Here is a 16,021-nt window from a genome sequence, read left to right as displayed (position 1 = left end):
GAATGACTGGCCAAGGGTCGAGAAAGGCACCTTGGGCAGGTAGTCAGGGTGAGGGTGCAAAGAATGCTCTTGGTCCTACCTGGGGCAACTCAAAACAGGCCGGCAAAAGAGACAGAGCCTGTAGGTACCCAAGTCTCCTTAGAGACGTAATTGCCATATGAAAAACCATCTTGAGAGTCAGAAGTCTACCAAACGCTGACTCTAGAGGTTTTAAAAAGGGGGTCTTACCCTATGAAGAGGTCCTAGCAAGGATGCCTCTTAGAGGGCACCCCGCCCACCAAGGCGTGGCAAACCGAAGTGGAAGCCACATAGAACCTGGCAGTGGCGAGGCAAGTGCCCGCTGACAGTTCTTTCCACAGAAAATCCAGAACTGAAGCAAACTGGCAGTTAGCTGGTTCTGTAATTTGAACTTATTAGAAGGAAACGCATGCAGGCGCATTTGTGCCATGTATGCGCCACCACGATCAGCACCCCCGAGGGGGGGGGACTGGGTGACTCGGGGAGAAGTAGAGGAGACATTGCGCTATCAACAGAGGCGAAGAGGTCCTCTTCTGCCCTGTAAAATCTACCCAGATCAGTTCCAAGGGAGGGAGCCCTAGCGCTTGCAATGGTCTCGATAACTTCAGGAGAAAGCCCTGTGAACCTCAGTTGGTACCCTACAGGGGCCAAGCATGAAAGGTTTCACAATTCGGGCCAGGGATGAATATGCCCCCTGAGCCTGAGAAAGAAGGTCCTACCTGTTCGGAATCGCCCAAGGCGAGCCGTCGAGGAGAGATATTAACTCCGAGAACCATATCCTGTTTAGCCAGCGCAGTGCCATTAATAGGAGGCAAGACCCTTGCTGGTGAACATTGCCAAGACTCCCGGGAGCAGAGAAACCGGGGAAAGAAACGCATACAGACGCATTCTGGGTCATGTATGTGTTTTAACGTCCAGACCCAAGGGGGCTGGGTGATTTCAGGGAGAAGTAGAGGAGACATTGCGCTATTCATAGAGGCGAAGAGGTCCTCTTCTGCCCTAAGATCTCACCCAAACTTGTTCCAAGTGGAAAAAGCCCGGCATTTAAAAGGTCTCGATAACCTCAGGAGAGAGCCCTGTGTCCCTCAGTTGGTACCCTTAGGGGCCAAACATGAAAGATTCCACAATTTGGGGCAGGGATGAAATATTGCCCTGTGCCTGAGACAGAAGATCCTTCCTGTTCGGCATCGCCAAAGGCGAGCCGTCGAGGGAAGAGATTAGCTCCGAGAACCAAGCCCTGTTCGGCCAGCGCGGTGCTATCAGTAAGAGGCAAAAACCCTTGCTGGCGAACTCTGGGCAACTACTACCTTAGGGTGGAGTTCTTAACTCCCCCCGTTGGTATGGACCGTAAATCTGCTCCCATATACGGGCATCCAGGGATATAACTGACCTGAGTGACAGGAGCTTGCCCTGGGCCCTAAGGAGAACCCAACGTGTCAGAAATACAGCTGACAAGAACGTGGGTCTCCTTGATGATTTATGTAAGAGGCTACCGCTGCATTGTCCACCCGCACCAAGACATGGCAGCCTCAGGAGGAGGTATTTCAGGGCCAGAAATACAGCCATCAACCCGAGACAGAGACTGTGACAACCGAGCTGACGACCCTCCTATCCCCTTAAGCTGGACGACCACTTAAGGCCGCTACCCCGCCCATCAGGGAGGCGTCTGTCGTTAGCAGCCTGCGACAACAAGACGCACCTAGAGTGGGACCCAAGGCAGAAAACCGGGGTCTGAACCACATAGAAAGGGAACGAAGCCTGAGGCGCGTAACCCTATTTAGCCTAGGGGTTTTGGCCCTTGGAAGAAATCCCCTGGCTTTTGGCCACAACAAAAACGGTCTCATGAGCAGAAGGTCCAGAGGGATCACTGTGGACGCATTCGCCCTGAGACCTGGAAATCATTGATACTGATAACAGTGCAACCTTGACCTAGCCTGACTTTGCTCAGGGTGATCTAAATGGACTCAATCCTAGCGGGAGACAGTTGTGCCCGCATTGAGATTGAACTCCATACGATGCCCCGATAGACAGTGTTCTGAGTGGGAGAGAGGACGCTTTTCTTGGCGTTGAGCCTCAACCCCAGAGAAACAGATGAGCTAAGACGATGTCCCTGTGCTGAACTGCCAGTTCCTGGAACTGCGCTAGGATCAGCCAGTCGTCTACATAATTCAGAATGCAGATGCCCCAGAGTCGCAAGGAGCCAGCGCTACATCATGCATTGTGAATGTGCGGGTAAAAAGGGCTAGGCTGAGTGAAAGAACCTGACCCTGGAAGACTTCGCCCCGGAAGTGAACCTCAGGAACTTTCCATGTTGTGGCAGAACTTCTAAATGAAGTATAGAAGTGCGTCATAAGATCGATGGTGACCAGCCAAACGAGTTGTAGGGCTTGAGACACGACCGTCTTGACAGGCATCATCTTGGACTTGAACACCCACGGGTAGTTCAAGCTTTAAGATCTAAGCCAGACGCCACCCCTCACCCTCCATGGGAAACGGGAAGTATTTAGTGTAATAACCTAACTCTCTCTCTGGAAGGGGAACACATACCATGGCCCCTTTAACCAGGAGATTGAGTTACATATTTTTTTTTTTTACATAAAAATAAATCCGGTTCACGGTAGTGAGAACATGCCGTTGAAACACGGAAAAGCAGCGAGTGAATTAAATCCTGACACCTTTATAAGACCCACAGAAAATAATATATCCGGCAGAAGTTCCCACGCTGCCAGGATCTCTGAGATGGGTATTATATTTTAACACTTCCTGTTGAGGGGTTGTCGAGTGTTTCGAGTCCTGAATAAAATGCAGGAACAGCGAAAACACCCAACTGGGAGGAACAGCATAGTGTGCAGAGCAGCATAGTGTGCGGAGCAGCACCAGCCTGACCTGCTGCTTGATAAGCCCTTCCCACTAAAGTGGAGGTTGTCCTACAAGGCTTTGAGGGGAGAGAGGGCTTCTTAAGTGACGATGCCGAGCCCGGCGAGAGATAGCCCGCAAGCGTCTCTTCGACCGGCGGCATCACTGAATACCGCCATGCCTCAGCACCCACGACAGTCGAATATAATGTCATCGAGGGTATGTGAACACGGGAAGAAAATATATATATATATTTATTTATTTTATTTTTTTAGGGGTTCTCCATGATCGAAAAAGCTCTTAATGGAGGTTTATCAAAGAAGGGAAGGAACCCATGAGGCATTCCCTTTCTTAGACTGGAAGATAAAATCTATCCCTTAATTTGGAGCGTTTGGGGGTCTCTTTTTTCGCGTGGCCAGACCAATCTGGCAACCGCACGAGTAACAACATCGAGCAATTCCTCCGTAGATTTTTTTATCGCGGACGGAAAGCTCGGAGGCGGGAAGAGAATAGCGATCCACCTCATGAGCCGAGAAGCATCGAGATCATGTGAAGAAACAGCTGGGTTTGGGGAGAGAGTGAGAGAAAGGGATCAACCCGTCTCTTGCTCCTCAGCCAAAACCATGCAAGAGCCCCACGAACGATCTTCTTTTCGAGAGTGCTGACTCCCGGAAGCAAGCGAGGTGAGCACGACGCACTCTGCCTGTTAAAGCAAATTGCAGTGCTCGCACCCACCCTGCTGCAACGCAAGAGCAGCGTGCTCCCAAACAAACAGCAAAAACTGATGTGTGTCATCTTCGGCTATAGAGCGAGAAGAGGGGAACACGCACCGTTTGCGGCTTTCAGTCATTCTCTCTTTTTAGAAATATATATATATAATATTTTCTAAACAGAAGAGAAAAGAGAACAAAGAACAAAGTTCACTGCACACTGTCTAACTCCTAACAGAGGAAAGAAAGTTTTGACAGGGTGTGTGAAACACACAGAAACAGAATTGCTCTGAAAAAATAATTTCTGACGACACCTGGTGACGTATCCATTTATAGCCTGGCCTCAGGTGCATCTAATGATTACATCAGCCGAGGCTATAAATTCCGGTCAATGTTCATTGACGTGTTCCACACATTATTCAGCTCGGCTCACAGTGAAAGCTGTTCCCCGTAGCGCTTAGCAACGCAACATCGTAGTGAAGCCTTTTGTAAAGGGAACAATACAAACACCCCCTTCCTTTTTCAATTTCTTTTAAACAGTCAGACCTCTCATCTAAGCCACAACAAATAAACACAAACAAACAAATCGTCTTGTTACACTTGTAACCTCCGTTCCCTGATGGAGGAAACAAGACGTTGTGTCGATGTTGTGGCACGAGGGGTTGCTCTTGAGAGCCCTGAACACCTCTGTTCTTTTGAGAAAATGCCAAAGAGAATTGGCGAGTGGAATTTGCATGCCACTCCCCCGGACATACGGGTATAAAAGGTCTTATGGCGCCATGGTGATTTATGAATGCTACTGTTGCTGTGTTGTCCGACCGGACCAACACATACTTGCCCCGGATCAATGGCAATAGCCTCCGCAGGGCAAGCAGTACAGCCAGCAACTCTAGGCAGTTGATGTGCCAACCCAGTAGCGGTCCTGTCCAGGAACCAGGATGCATGTTTCATATGCATCAACCCAAGCGGCATGACCGCAGCTGAGGAAGCCATATGCCCAGGAGCCTCTGAAAGTGTTTCAGTGAAACCGCTGTCCCCCGCCTGAATGACTTCAGGCAGTTCAGCACCGACTGAGTGCTTGCTTGTGAGGCACTATCATTGAGACCTAGTCTAACTCCATGCCGAGAAAAGAGATGCTCTGAACCATGGAAAGCTTGCTCTTTTTCCAGTTGACCCAAAGCACTTGATGGCTGAGGTGCCTGAGCACCAGGTCCCTGTGCGCGTACTGCAACTCTTGAGAGTGTGCTAGAATCAGCCAGTTGTCGATGTAGTTGAGTACGCAGACGCCCACTTCCCTTAACGGGGCAAGAGATGCCTCTGCGACTTTAGTGAAGATGCAAAAGCAAACTGTAGGAAGGGTCTGTGTCAAGGTAAAACCGAGACATGATAGTACAAATCCTTCAGGTCTACTGCCGCAAACCAATTTTGATACATTGTCAAGTGAGTGACAGAAGGGGAAATATATTATTCACAAATACATGGTGGATATTTTGAATGTGTTTTAAATCTTTAAAAGGCTAAATGTCCAATAGTTAACAAAATAAATAACATTTAGAGCTCTTCATTTGTAGAGAGTCCAGCTTTTTGAAGCTCTGCTTTTAGGAGTTGGATCTCAAGTCTTGGTTTGTTGTAGTTGGGTAAGAGTGATTTGTTCCTCTGCCAGATGAATCTGTACTTCTGCTCTTTCGGTTTCTCGTTTAACAAGTGATTTATAGGCATCATTGTTTGTGTTTGGGAAAAAACGCTTCCGGCCTCTTTTGGAGCTCCTGTGGCAATAACTAATGGCTCTACCAGTGAGGATCCACCTGCTTCCTCAATAACAGGACTGAGATCCAGAATAAATGCTCCTTCAGCATTAGAAGGATCTGTGTTGCTTTCCTTTTCAGTCGTGGACTCACTATCCCCAACAACACCTTGAATCCCATGCAGAGATTGAAAGTTTCAACCTCCAATAATGTCAAGAACCACATCTGTGTAATTGACTCTCCTAAATGGGCTCTTGCCTGTTTGGGTGCATTTGTCCTTTATTACCCTGGCCTACAGACATCTAAATTTCACTTGCTCTGTAGTCCTGCAGTACAAATGGAGCTGTATGCTCTGTTTCGCTTGGGGTATGCTGACATTAAGTACATTGCAGACCTAATCAGGCCAAAAATTCAACACAGAACCTGAAGGAGTCACGCTCTGTCTGTGGAAGAACAGGTCCTCATTGCTCTCTGCTTCTATGCAACTGGGGCTTTCTACCAAGTTGTGGTGAAATCTATGTCAATCGCATTGGCGAGCCAAGTCAATCAATTTGTTTCATTTCCAAAGGATGACCAGATTTCCTAGATCAAGCACAAGCTTTTTCTTTTAGGAAACATGCCAATACTATTGGGGTTATTGACTGCACTCATGTGCACATACAAGCACCTCATGAGAGGGAGTGGGAGTATGTAAACCGAAAGGGAAGGCACAGCATTAACATCCAACTTGTGGGCGACTCTGACCTCATCATCACAAACTGCGTCATGAGGTGGCCTGGGTCTGTCCATGATGCATATATCCAGAGGGAGAGTGCTCTATACAGAGAGCTCCAAAACAGCAGACCGGATGGCAAAATATTAGGAGACAGTGCCTATCCATTCCTACCATGGCTGAATACCCCTTTTCTTGCAGCAAACACACCTGAGCAGGTATGCTTCAACACTGCTCATTGCAAAACAAGATGTACAATTGAGCACATAAATGGAGTCCTCAAGAGGCGCTTTGCATGCCTTAACTACTTGTGAGTGGAACCACAGGGAGCATACAACATAATACTTGCCTGTATTGTCCTGCACAACATTGCTAGAAGACGCAATGTTCCTCTCTGTGATGAAGATAATGATAATGATCCACCTGAGCCTGCTGAATACCCAGACCAACCTCTGGCATTCTCTCAGAGTGAGGAACTGGACTGGACGTGCAATAAGGGATGCAATCGTTATAAACTACTTTTGACTGGTTGATCTCTGACATTTTTGTTGTTGAAATCCACCCTTCTGCTGGGATCAGTATAATCCAGATTTTGGATCAAAAGTATCCCAATCTTACTAAAATGTTTTGAACAACACAAACTGATGATTTGATCCAACTCAAAACCAAGATTGGATTTTGTGATCTAATCTGATTTCAGAATCCTTTTTTCTTTTGAACAACCCATTTTCAAGATTTGATCCAATTCGACTGCCATAATCTGATCAGATTACTTTTGAACATCTGGTCCCAGGTATATTTACACTTTGACTAGAATAGAGACGTTTTGAAAGGGTTTTTCAGCAGAAATACAGTTGCAAATATAGATCAAACTAGGTCAAATCATAAACACTACAGAGAAGTGAAACCCCTCTTCGCCAAATTAGAGATAATGAGGCAAGACACTACATTACTCACTGTGAGTGTTGCATATAAAACACAGCTAACCCCTGTACTATTGAATTAACATCACAGGGAAGGCTGCATGTGTGTGCTTGCATGTACCAGTACATGTGTGTGTATGAGTGTTGGATGGGACGAGCCTCATGGGGCAGACACAGAACTTCAATGCCGACATCCATAAATATTTATGAGCAGTCTCTTTTCCTCTGCCCCCTTTCCCTGCCCCCTTCACCCTCTGTCAAAACCTAAACAAAGCACTGGAAAGATGAAACGGTGCCATCTCTCTCACTACCAGAGCATCATTATCTTCTGAATGTATTCTTCATTTGTGGAACTATCTGTCATGGGCATATGTCAAAGAGTATAACATTAAAAACAAGGGGTAACAACCATTATGGTGAAAATAAACCAACTAAAATAAAACATTTCCTCACAAATTGATTTTGACGATTATATAGAAAATGTGAGTGGTACTTACCCATGCAAAATTCACAGACAAAATGCTACAGTGTTGTGGGTGGTTGCCATGGTGTTGCTATGAGGTTGCTAGGGTTTTAAGGTTGGTTGCTTACAAGCAAAAGTCAAAAGAGTCCTATTTATGCTGATTCAGCACAATTTGTTAGAATAAGAATAAGTGTGCTGGTCAGAACAGTTAACCTCTGGATCTGAGAGGCGAGCATCACTGAGACCACAAGAACACCAAAAACCATGAGCACATGTACAGTATATGTACAGTATGTTAAAAAGGCTCCGTGTTATAATATTGGAACTGATACTAATCATCACATTTGTGAATTAGTATAAACATTGCTTTCAAAAGGAAATCGGTAACACTTTACAACAAGGTTCCATTTGATAACATTAGTTGGATGAACTAACAATGAACAATACATTTACACCATTGAATAATCTTGTTGAACATTAGCATAAACATTACCAAAGGATATATAAAAGTACCAAGGTATCTCTACAGTACTTTTTTGTAGGAGTTAGTCCAGCTCACTTATTTTGCTGTTTTTATGGAACAACCCAAAACCATAGTAATAATCATAATATTGCATAGTATCAAAGTACCTATTGTGACCATTTTAATAAACAATTTAAAATGTAAAAATAGACAAATAACTATTTTAATGGAGTAGAGAAAAACAAGCTATTTACACACAAATTATATTATCAAACAAATCAATAGTGAAAGCCTATATGGATATTTTAACAAATTGCAGGAAATTTAAAGTGACAGTTCACCTAAAAAAAATTAACATTCTGACATAATTTAAAATGTCACTCCAAACCTGCTATGACAAAAAAAGACGAATTTTCACACTGCTCTGTCCCATACAATAAAAGTCATACAGGTTTGGGACAACATGAGAGTGAATAAATAATGTAATAATTTTCATAATTTTGGCTGAACTATCCCTTTAAGGAAGTCACATTATACTACAACAATACAAAATACAAAACAAAAATAAATGTTTAGTTAAATTGCATGTTTGTACAAGGGCAAGTGAGGTTATTAAAATGTCAATGTAACACGGATAAACTTTACAATTGCAGTCTTTTCTCTAAGGGGTAAAACAAGTTAATACATGTTCCATTCACACTCTTCGTAGGGAAAGATGCTTGAATTCTGCATCTCTGCAGATGAACTGCAACAGGGGATTAGATATCTTTAAAGAGACAATTGCAGGCAAGGCGAGACACAACAATGGACTCTACCTTCTTGCGAGTGTTGCTATGGTTACGGCTGCGGGATGAGCGTGTCTACCTCATGGATCTGCGTCCCATTTAAAACTGCAACATTGCCAAAAACAAAACCAATGACAGAAGAATGGACAAGCCCTAAATTCCAATCACCTATTCACCTGAGAGGTCAGACCTCAAAGGGCTTAGAAAAGGCTTCTATCTGTTATTTAACCATTCCTGTTATTAAAATAGATCACACACAGCGGCTAAATCCAAACATAGTGCAATGAGGCACAAGCAAACACAAGCAAAGATTGTCATTCTATGTTTGACAGATGAAGAGCAAATTACAGACACAAATCTCACCTAAAATATCAGATCAAACCAGCAACTCTGCAGATAAAGCACTATGCTGGGACCATAATTGATGAAAGAACAGCAAATAAGGAACAAATCTTTCATTTATTTCACTCTACGTGAATTGTGAGAAGCAAAACCTGTGTTTAAGTACTTGGTTTAGAAACAACAAAGGTTTAGGTTATGATAAACTTCATGAAAGAAATGAAAGTGACTGTTCTGCAAGCTCATAATGGATTGATTACTCTGAGAGAAGAAAATGAATCAATAACTAATCACCAACACTCACAAAAATTCACCGAGCCATAAACATACCTTTTTTCTTAACCATGACCATCAGGGATAATTGAAGATGAATCAATAATCAGTCCTGGTCTATTCGTAGTCAGTGAGATGAGAAATACAGCATCCAAAAAGCTGAACTACAAATCCAGTCTACGAATATGTATGGCTAAGAGGGATGTTAATGAGTGACATGTATGAGAGAAAAAAAGAAAGCTTGTCTCCAAAATGACAGAGGCAGTCCAGAACGTGCCTGCTCCCCTACACCCCCCCTCTGTCTCCTCCTTCTGTCCCATCCCCCTTTTTGTCTCATTAATCCGAGGACTCACCCATCTCTCTCTGCAGTGTGGAAATTACCAGCATTGCCATGTGACTTTAGCAGAATTTAGTATACAGACACAGTGGAGTGTAACTGGCTAATTTGGCAAGATTAAGCTCAAACAAGTATTAAAAAAGTTTAAATATAATTTAAATATAAATGGTTAAATTATCAAAAGCTAAATATAAAATCGACATCTTAAATCTAAATATTAAATCTAAATCTTAAAGGTGTAGACTACCTAACAGATATCACTGAAATCTGTTGACAGCCCTTGGCTCTGTCAAAAGCAATAAAGAGCCAATCAGAAATGCTCTCTACCTGTCAATCTTTTCTTCTTTTTTTTTACCCTAGTTTACCTGATTTGCATAATTAGTTTAGTGAAGCATTAGCTAAAATATAAAATTATAAGCTCCATATTTATGCCTTTAAACACTTCAGAAATTGGCCCCATTCACTTCCATTGTAAGTTCCTCTCTATAACCTCGATTAAGATCCATTGGATGAAATGAATGAGAAGATATGCAAATAAAAAGTATTTAAAAAAACATATTTTTTTTGATGATCTGTTGTGATATGAGTAATAGAAATGTATGCATAAAATGTACCACTTGAAAATAGTATGAAAGTGAAAGAGTCCGGTTACAAGGAATTATTGAGATAAAAGGAGTCATAGTTGGCTGCAGCCATATGATCTATGTAAAATAAAGCGTATTTTTCAACAATACTACTCTACTCATGCTATTTCTTTCTGTTTAAAGGTGTAGCTATTGGCAAAAAATTTCCAATATATTTCCCTATAATAATTGAAGTGTTCCTGGCTCATAATCAAATAATGAACTTTATAAAGTCCTCTGTATAATGTATAATAAGCTGCCATTTCTAGCTTCTTAAATACTGAAAAGTTCTTCTAAACCACAAAATGATGTTTGGCTTGTCATAAAATAACCAAACAGCAAAGTCTGCCTTCTCCAGAGGTATCCTGACAGATCACACAGGTTTTTTAGGGATCGTATGGAGGGAGCAGGTATGATGTGACCTTTTAATCCACTATAAATATCTCCGTTATTAAGGTGAGATGATCCTATTAGTCCCATCACAGTACAAGAGCTCTCTGATCGGCTCTGAGGTAATCTTGCAGACTCTGAGACAGACTTTTGACTATCAGCATAAACTCTGGTCAGTGTGCTGTTTATTCTGCCCAAGAACGACCTACTATTTCACAAAAACTGACATGAAAAATGACCAATCAAAGTTTTTGTTTTATCGTGTCGTTTAGTGGTGGGCCTATCTGAAATATAGTTGATACCACAATAACAGACCAGTTCAGAAAATAGTAATCCAAACAATTGCACTAGCAGTGCCAGTCTACGGCAAGCATGTACAGAAGATGCCAAAGAAATTAGAGGAAATGTGCTGACATGATTCAGACAATTTCATAAGAAGCACTGTTCTTTTGAATCAATCTGAAACAGCGCTGTACTGTTAAATAATGATGACTCATCGTTATCGACAACTGCACTGTGATAGATTTGTAATCCCATTAACTTCTCCATTAAATCCACTGCAAGACTCCACACTTGCTGTGTCTCTTTACACTTCTCAATTATCCCAGTAAAAGCCTTTATATCATTCAAAGGAATGTAAGGAAATTAGCTCATCTGACTTGGACAGGTGGATCTATAGATTCTGGAATGTAAGTATAGGGGAGATTTTGAAAATAAATCCACCAATATGCTGGTAGAGACTGTTTACAAAGGAAGTATTCTTGTGTTTCAAACCTGCTAGACAAAGTATACTGAAATGAAACACAACACTGGGACGCCACGGCGGGTGTTTTTGAAAGTTGATCTGCTTTTATATTAACACAACTTCATTTTTATGTATGCTCACATAAATGTCTACATTGAAAAAATGCATTTTTCAGTGGGCCTGGGTAGCTCAGCGGTATTGACGCTGACTACCACCCCTGGAGTCTTGAGTTAAAATCCATGGCCTGCTGAGTGACTCCAGCCAGGTCTCCTAAGCATCCAAATTGGCCCGGTTGCTAGGGAGGGTAGAGTTACATGGGGTAACCTCCTTGTGGTCGTTATAATGTGTGGTTCTCGCTCTTGGTGGGGCGCATGATGTGTTGTGTGTAGATGCCGTGGAGAATGGTGTGAAGCCTTCACACGTGCCACGTCTCAGTGGTAACGTGCTCAACAAGCCATGTGTTAAGATGCGGAGACTGACAGTCTCAGACACGGAGGCAACTGAGATTCATCCTCTGCCATCTGGATTGAGGTGACTACACCATCATGAGGACTTAGAGCGCATTGGGAATTGGGCATTCCAAATTGGGGAGAAAAGGGTAGAAAATAAAAAGAAAATGATAATTTCACGCCGCACGATTAGGTAAAGGTACACTGCAGATTTATTTTTGAGCCTAAAATCTATGTTCTAGCCTTGTCCCGAGTCACTATGGTAAGCCTACAATGAGCATGTTTACATGCATGTTCTTACACGATTATGCTTAAGAAGCTGACAACGTGTGTGGTCATGTGAATGCAATAAATGCCATTCAATTATAGTTGTAAGGTCACAAACGACATAAGAATAATCCGGTCAACACGGGTCGATTTTTGCACCTTACCCCTATTTCGCGTTGCATGTAAACACCTTAAAATATAAAATTATAAGCTCCATATTTATGCCTTTAAACACTTCAAAAATTGGCCCCATTCACTTCCATTGTAAGTTCCTCTAAAAATGTGTGTATAAAATGTACCAGTAGAAAATAGCATGAAAGTGAAAGAGTCCGGTTAGGATTAGGTTTGGGATTTGGACTTGGGCTATATTCCCATACATTCAACAGTACTTCCAGCTTCAGCCACTTGGAGCAGTAATTCTAGTTTTGGTAAGCACGGATTGATTTCAGCAGAACCTCCGAATTCACAGAGCGATCATCAGTCTTGTAAATTTTACCCTAAAATATTGATGTTGATTAAAAAAAAATTATTCTTGGATGTTTTGTGTCAAAAATACCTCCCTTCAACAACAACAACAACAACAAAAACTCAAACAAAACAAATCAAATTATGTTATTTTTCCACAGTTCACTGTGATCAGTTTTAACTGAAACTTTACCCAAACAACCGTAACAAGCAAGTCTCAGGAAATCTTAAGATTGCATCTTTGGCTGGCTATGGATGTGGGAAATCTGACAAGCTGGATTTGCCTGATGGTTCGATGTAATACCAGAGTAAATTTTTTTTTGGTTGCTTTAAGCATCCTTTTAGACATTTTTAAATACATAATATTATAAGTTAAAACAATGTGACAGCCAATTTCGTCAATTCTGTACTAATATATTGCATAATGCACACACACAACAAATGTTTTATGTTTCTTCACTACTATGTTTTATGTTTCTAGCACTACCTTTTGATTAGCATAATTTATTACTTCCATCCTATTAACGGCAAGTAATCCCTTTTCACTTTCACAACCTGCTTTAGCCCACATGCAATCAATGGAAACTCTAAGCACCACTCATGAGGGAATAAAAGGGGGCTGTTAATCAGAAGGTCACAGGTTCTAACCCCACAGCCACCACCATTGTGTCCTTAAGCAAGGCACTTAACTCCAGGTTGTTCCGGGGGGATTGTCCCTTTAATAATTGCACTGTAAGTCGCTTTGGATAAAAGTGTCTGCCAAATGCATAAATGTAAATGTAAATCTCCATTAGAGAAAAAGGCAACTAAAGACAGTAAGGGGCTGTTCATGCAGAACTCATTCTTGCATCCAAAACAGGAATAAAACAGATGAAGCAAAACAAGCTTTCCAGTTTAATTATTTTTAACTATAACAGCAAGATATACTGATGACCTTTTTATTTGGGGTGAACCCTCCATTTTTAAATATATAATCAAATTTTACAATTGAACTATCTCAGTTGATCTTTTGGCTCCCAAATGAGGACCCAGATCACACCAAAACTAAATGATATTCATCTGATCTCATGTGATTTATGCATTTGGCAGACACTTTTATCTGTACAGTGCAATTATTACAGGGACAATCCCCCCAGAACAACCTGGAGTTAAGTGCCTTGTTCAAGGACACAATGGTGGTGGCCATGGGGTTAGAACCTGTGACCTTCTGATTAACAGCCCTGTGCTTTAGCCACTACGCCACCACCACTCACTACGCCACCACCAAGTGATCAAATCAAATAAGCTATTATGTTAATATTTATGATGTTAAGGTTATAAGGTTTGAAGAACAATTCTTATATAAAGTTAATAACTGTTCATACCAGGTGCCAGGCTCTCAGTCAGGTAGTAGTCATCAGGATTAATGAACGGCAGCTGTTGCATCATGGACTGTTTTGGGATGAGGTACAGCACCTCCACCACACGACCGTCCTTTATGATTGACATTCGTTTGACAGAGTTCCTGCGTTTGATCCTGGTGCGGTTCACCTGTTGACTGCGTCCCGAGCCACAGATCTTCCCTAGGCTTTTCAGAGTGGGAAGGGAAGGCATGGCTGTGGTCCACACTTATTCCGCACAAACGTGGTGTTTTGGAAGTAGTCTCAATCCCCTCTATATATTAAATATCCAAAATAAATAACGAACGACGATCTCACAGAAACTCCTTTGACCGAATGGTCAAGGCCACATCTGCAAAAAGAGCCAAACTCCAGAGAAAGCCTCAACATTTTGGATTAATACATCTTTAATCTTCAACCATATGCTCACTTGTCATGTGAGTTGATTTTATGGTTGCCAGCCAAAAAGCAAAGAGATTTTTTTTTTTACTGCTTAGACCAATTAGTCCAAACAAATAAACTTAAAAAGTAGTCTTACTCGCCTCAATAGACTGAATATCCAAGGTAGATGATGAGTGATGATCTCCCTTTGATCCAGAGGCCACATCTGCAGGAAGAGCAAGATCTCCAGGTGAGATCCCCCAACTCAATTCAGATAAAATAATCTTCATTCTTCAACCAAATGTTACTTTGTTATGTGATCTAATTTTGTGGTTGCCAGCCCAGAAGCAAAGCGCTTCCTACTTTTTAGTCCACTTAGTCCTCTTAGGAAGGTACTTGGTACCTTAGGAAATCTCACTTATCACCAGTGTGATGCCAAACCGAAAAAAGCTCTAATCTTTGGAGTAGCACATTTCCAATTTCTCACTTGTCCTGAAAACTGAATTTTTTGGTTTTCAAAATGCAATGCTCTTCCCATTGAAAAGGGTTTAGTCTACTTAGTCCAAGAACTTGTCTTCTCACTCCCCTGAACAGACTGAAGATCCAAGTCAAATAATGACTGGTAAACTTCCAAAAACTTCATTGACCCAGTGGTCAGGGATGCATCTGCATAAAAACAAATCTTCAATCTTTAACCAATTGCTCATTTGTCCTTAAGCTGATTTTGTGGTTGTGAGATGCAAAGCTCTTTACTTTGAAAAGCCTATTTCAAACCTCCACATAGTCCTCAGAAGTACACAAAATTGGTACCTTAGGGACCAGTATTCTCACTCCCTTCAAAAGGCTGAACATGCAAGCGAAATGTGAGAGTGGTGTTCTAGAAATGCCTTTGATCCAGAGGTCAAAGCAACCTACTGTACCTGCAGGCGAATCTGTAAAAACAGCCAGACTGGCGAAAATCTCAACCGAAAACCTATGATCTTCGGATTAACAAATCTTCAATCTCCATCCAAATGCTCATCCTCGTCATGGGAGCTGTTGTTGTGGTTGCCAGATGCAATGTTTCTTCATACTCCGTAGTCCAACTTAGTCCTTGCACATACAAAGTCTCCTCACAACTCAATATCCAAGCCAAATGAGCAGTGATTTCCAAGAAACCCATTTAACCCAGAGGTCAAGGTCATGTACCATCAGGTGAATCAAGCTTGTGAGAACATCGCGCAAAAACCTCTGATCTGTAGATTAAAAATCTTCAGACATTAACCAAAAGCTCACTTGTCCTGAGAGCTGTTGTTACGGTTCTTCTTTCTTTGAAAATAGTATTTTCTACCTCAAGAGCCTGAACACAAGAGGCACATCAATTCAGTGGCCCTGCTTCAGGTGAAGACCACAGGTCTGGCTTGAACCCCAAGCCAGAGTGGACAGCAAGCAAGCTCCTTGGATTCTCCTAAGAGGCTTAACCCTGATGTCTATGCCATGATTATCTCTTGGACAGGGTCAGGCGATGCCACCATAGCTGCTGCACAAGCTCCTCTGTGAGAGCAGTTTAACAACACAACTAAAAATACTCTGTTCTAGATGCAAATGCGGGTGAACATCTGTGACGAGGAGGAGGGTGTGGCTGGCCGTGAGGGTGCACGTCCGAAGCTGAGTCAATTAATCAGCGGGAGAGAGAGATAAAGGGTAGCCGGAGATGCC

General features: G+C 42.3%; 1 protein-coding gene across 1 annotated transcript in view; it reads right to left on the bottom strand.

Moving 5' to 3' along the window:
• Positions 1-14,156, bottom strand: part of LOC127660964 (actin-binding LIM protein 1-like) — a 45,892-nt gene extending 31,736 nt beyond the window's left edge. Inside the window, exon 1 of the mRNA XM_052151470.1 lies at positions 13,928-14,156. Coding sequence (XP_052007430.1) covers positions 13,928-14,156 — 229 coding nt within the window. The remainder of the gene's footprint in view (positions 1-13,927) is intronic.
• Positions 14,157-16,021: the final 1,865 nt, after the last annotated feature.

This window comes from Xyrauchen texanus, chromosome 20, assembly GCF_025860055.1.
Source record: "Xyrauchen texanus isolate HMW12.3.18 chromosome 20, RBS_HiC_50CHRs, whole genome shotgun sequence".
NCBI lineage: Eukaryota > Metazoa > Chordata > Actinopteri > Cypriniformes > Catostomidae > Xyrauchen > Xyrauchen texanus.
The sequence above is the reverse complement of the archived record's forward strand: the minus strand, read 5'-3'. Positions and strand labels throughout refer to the sequence as shown.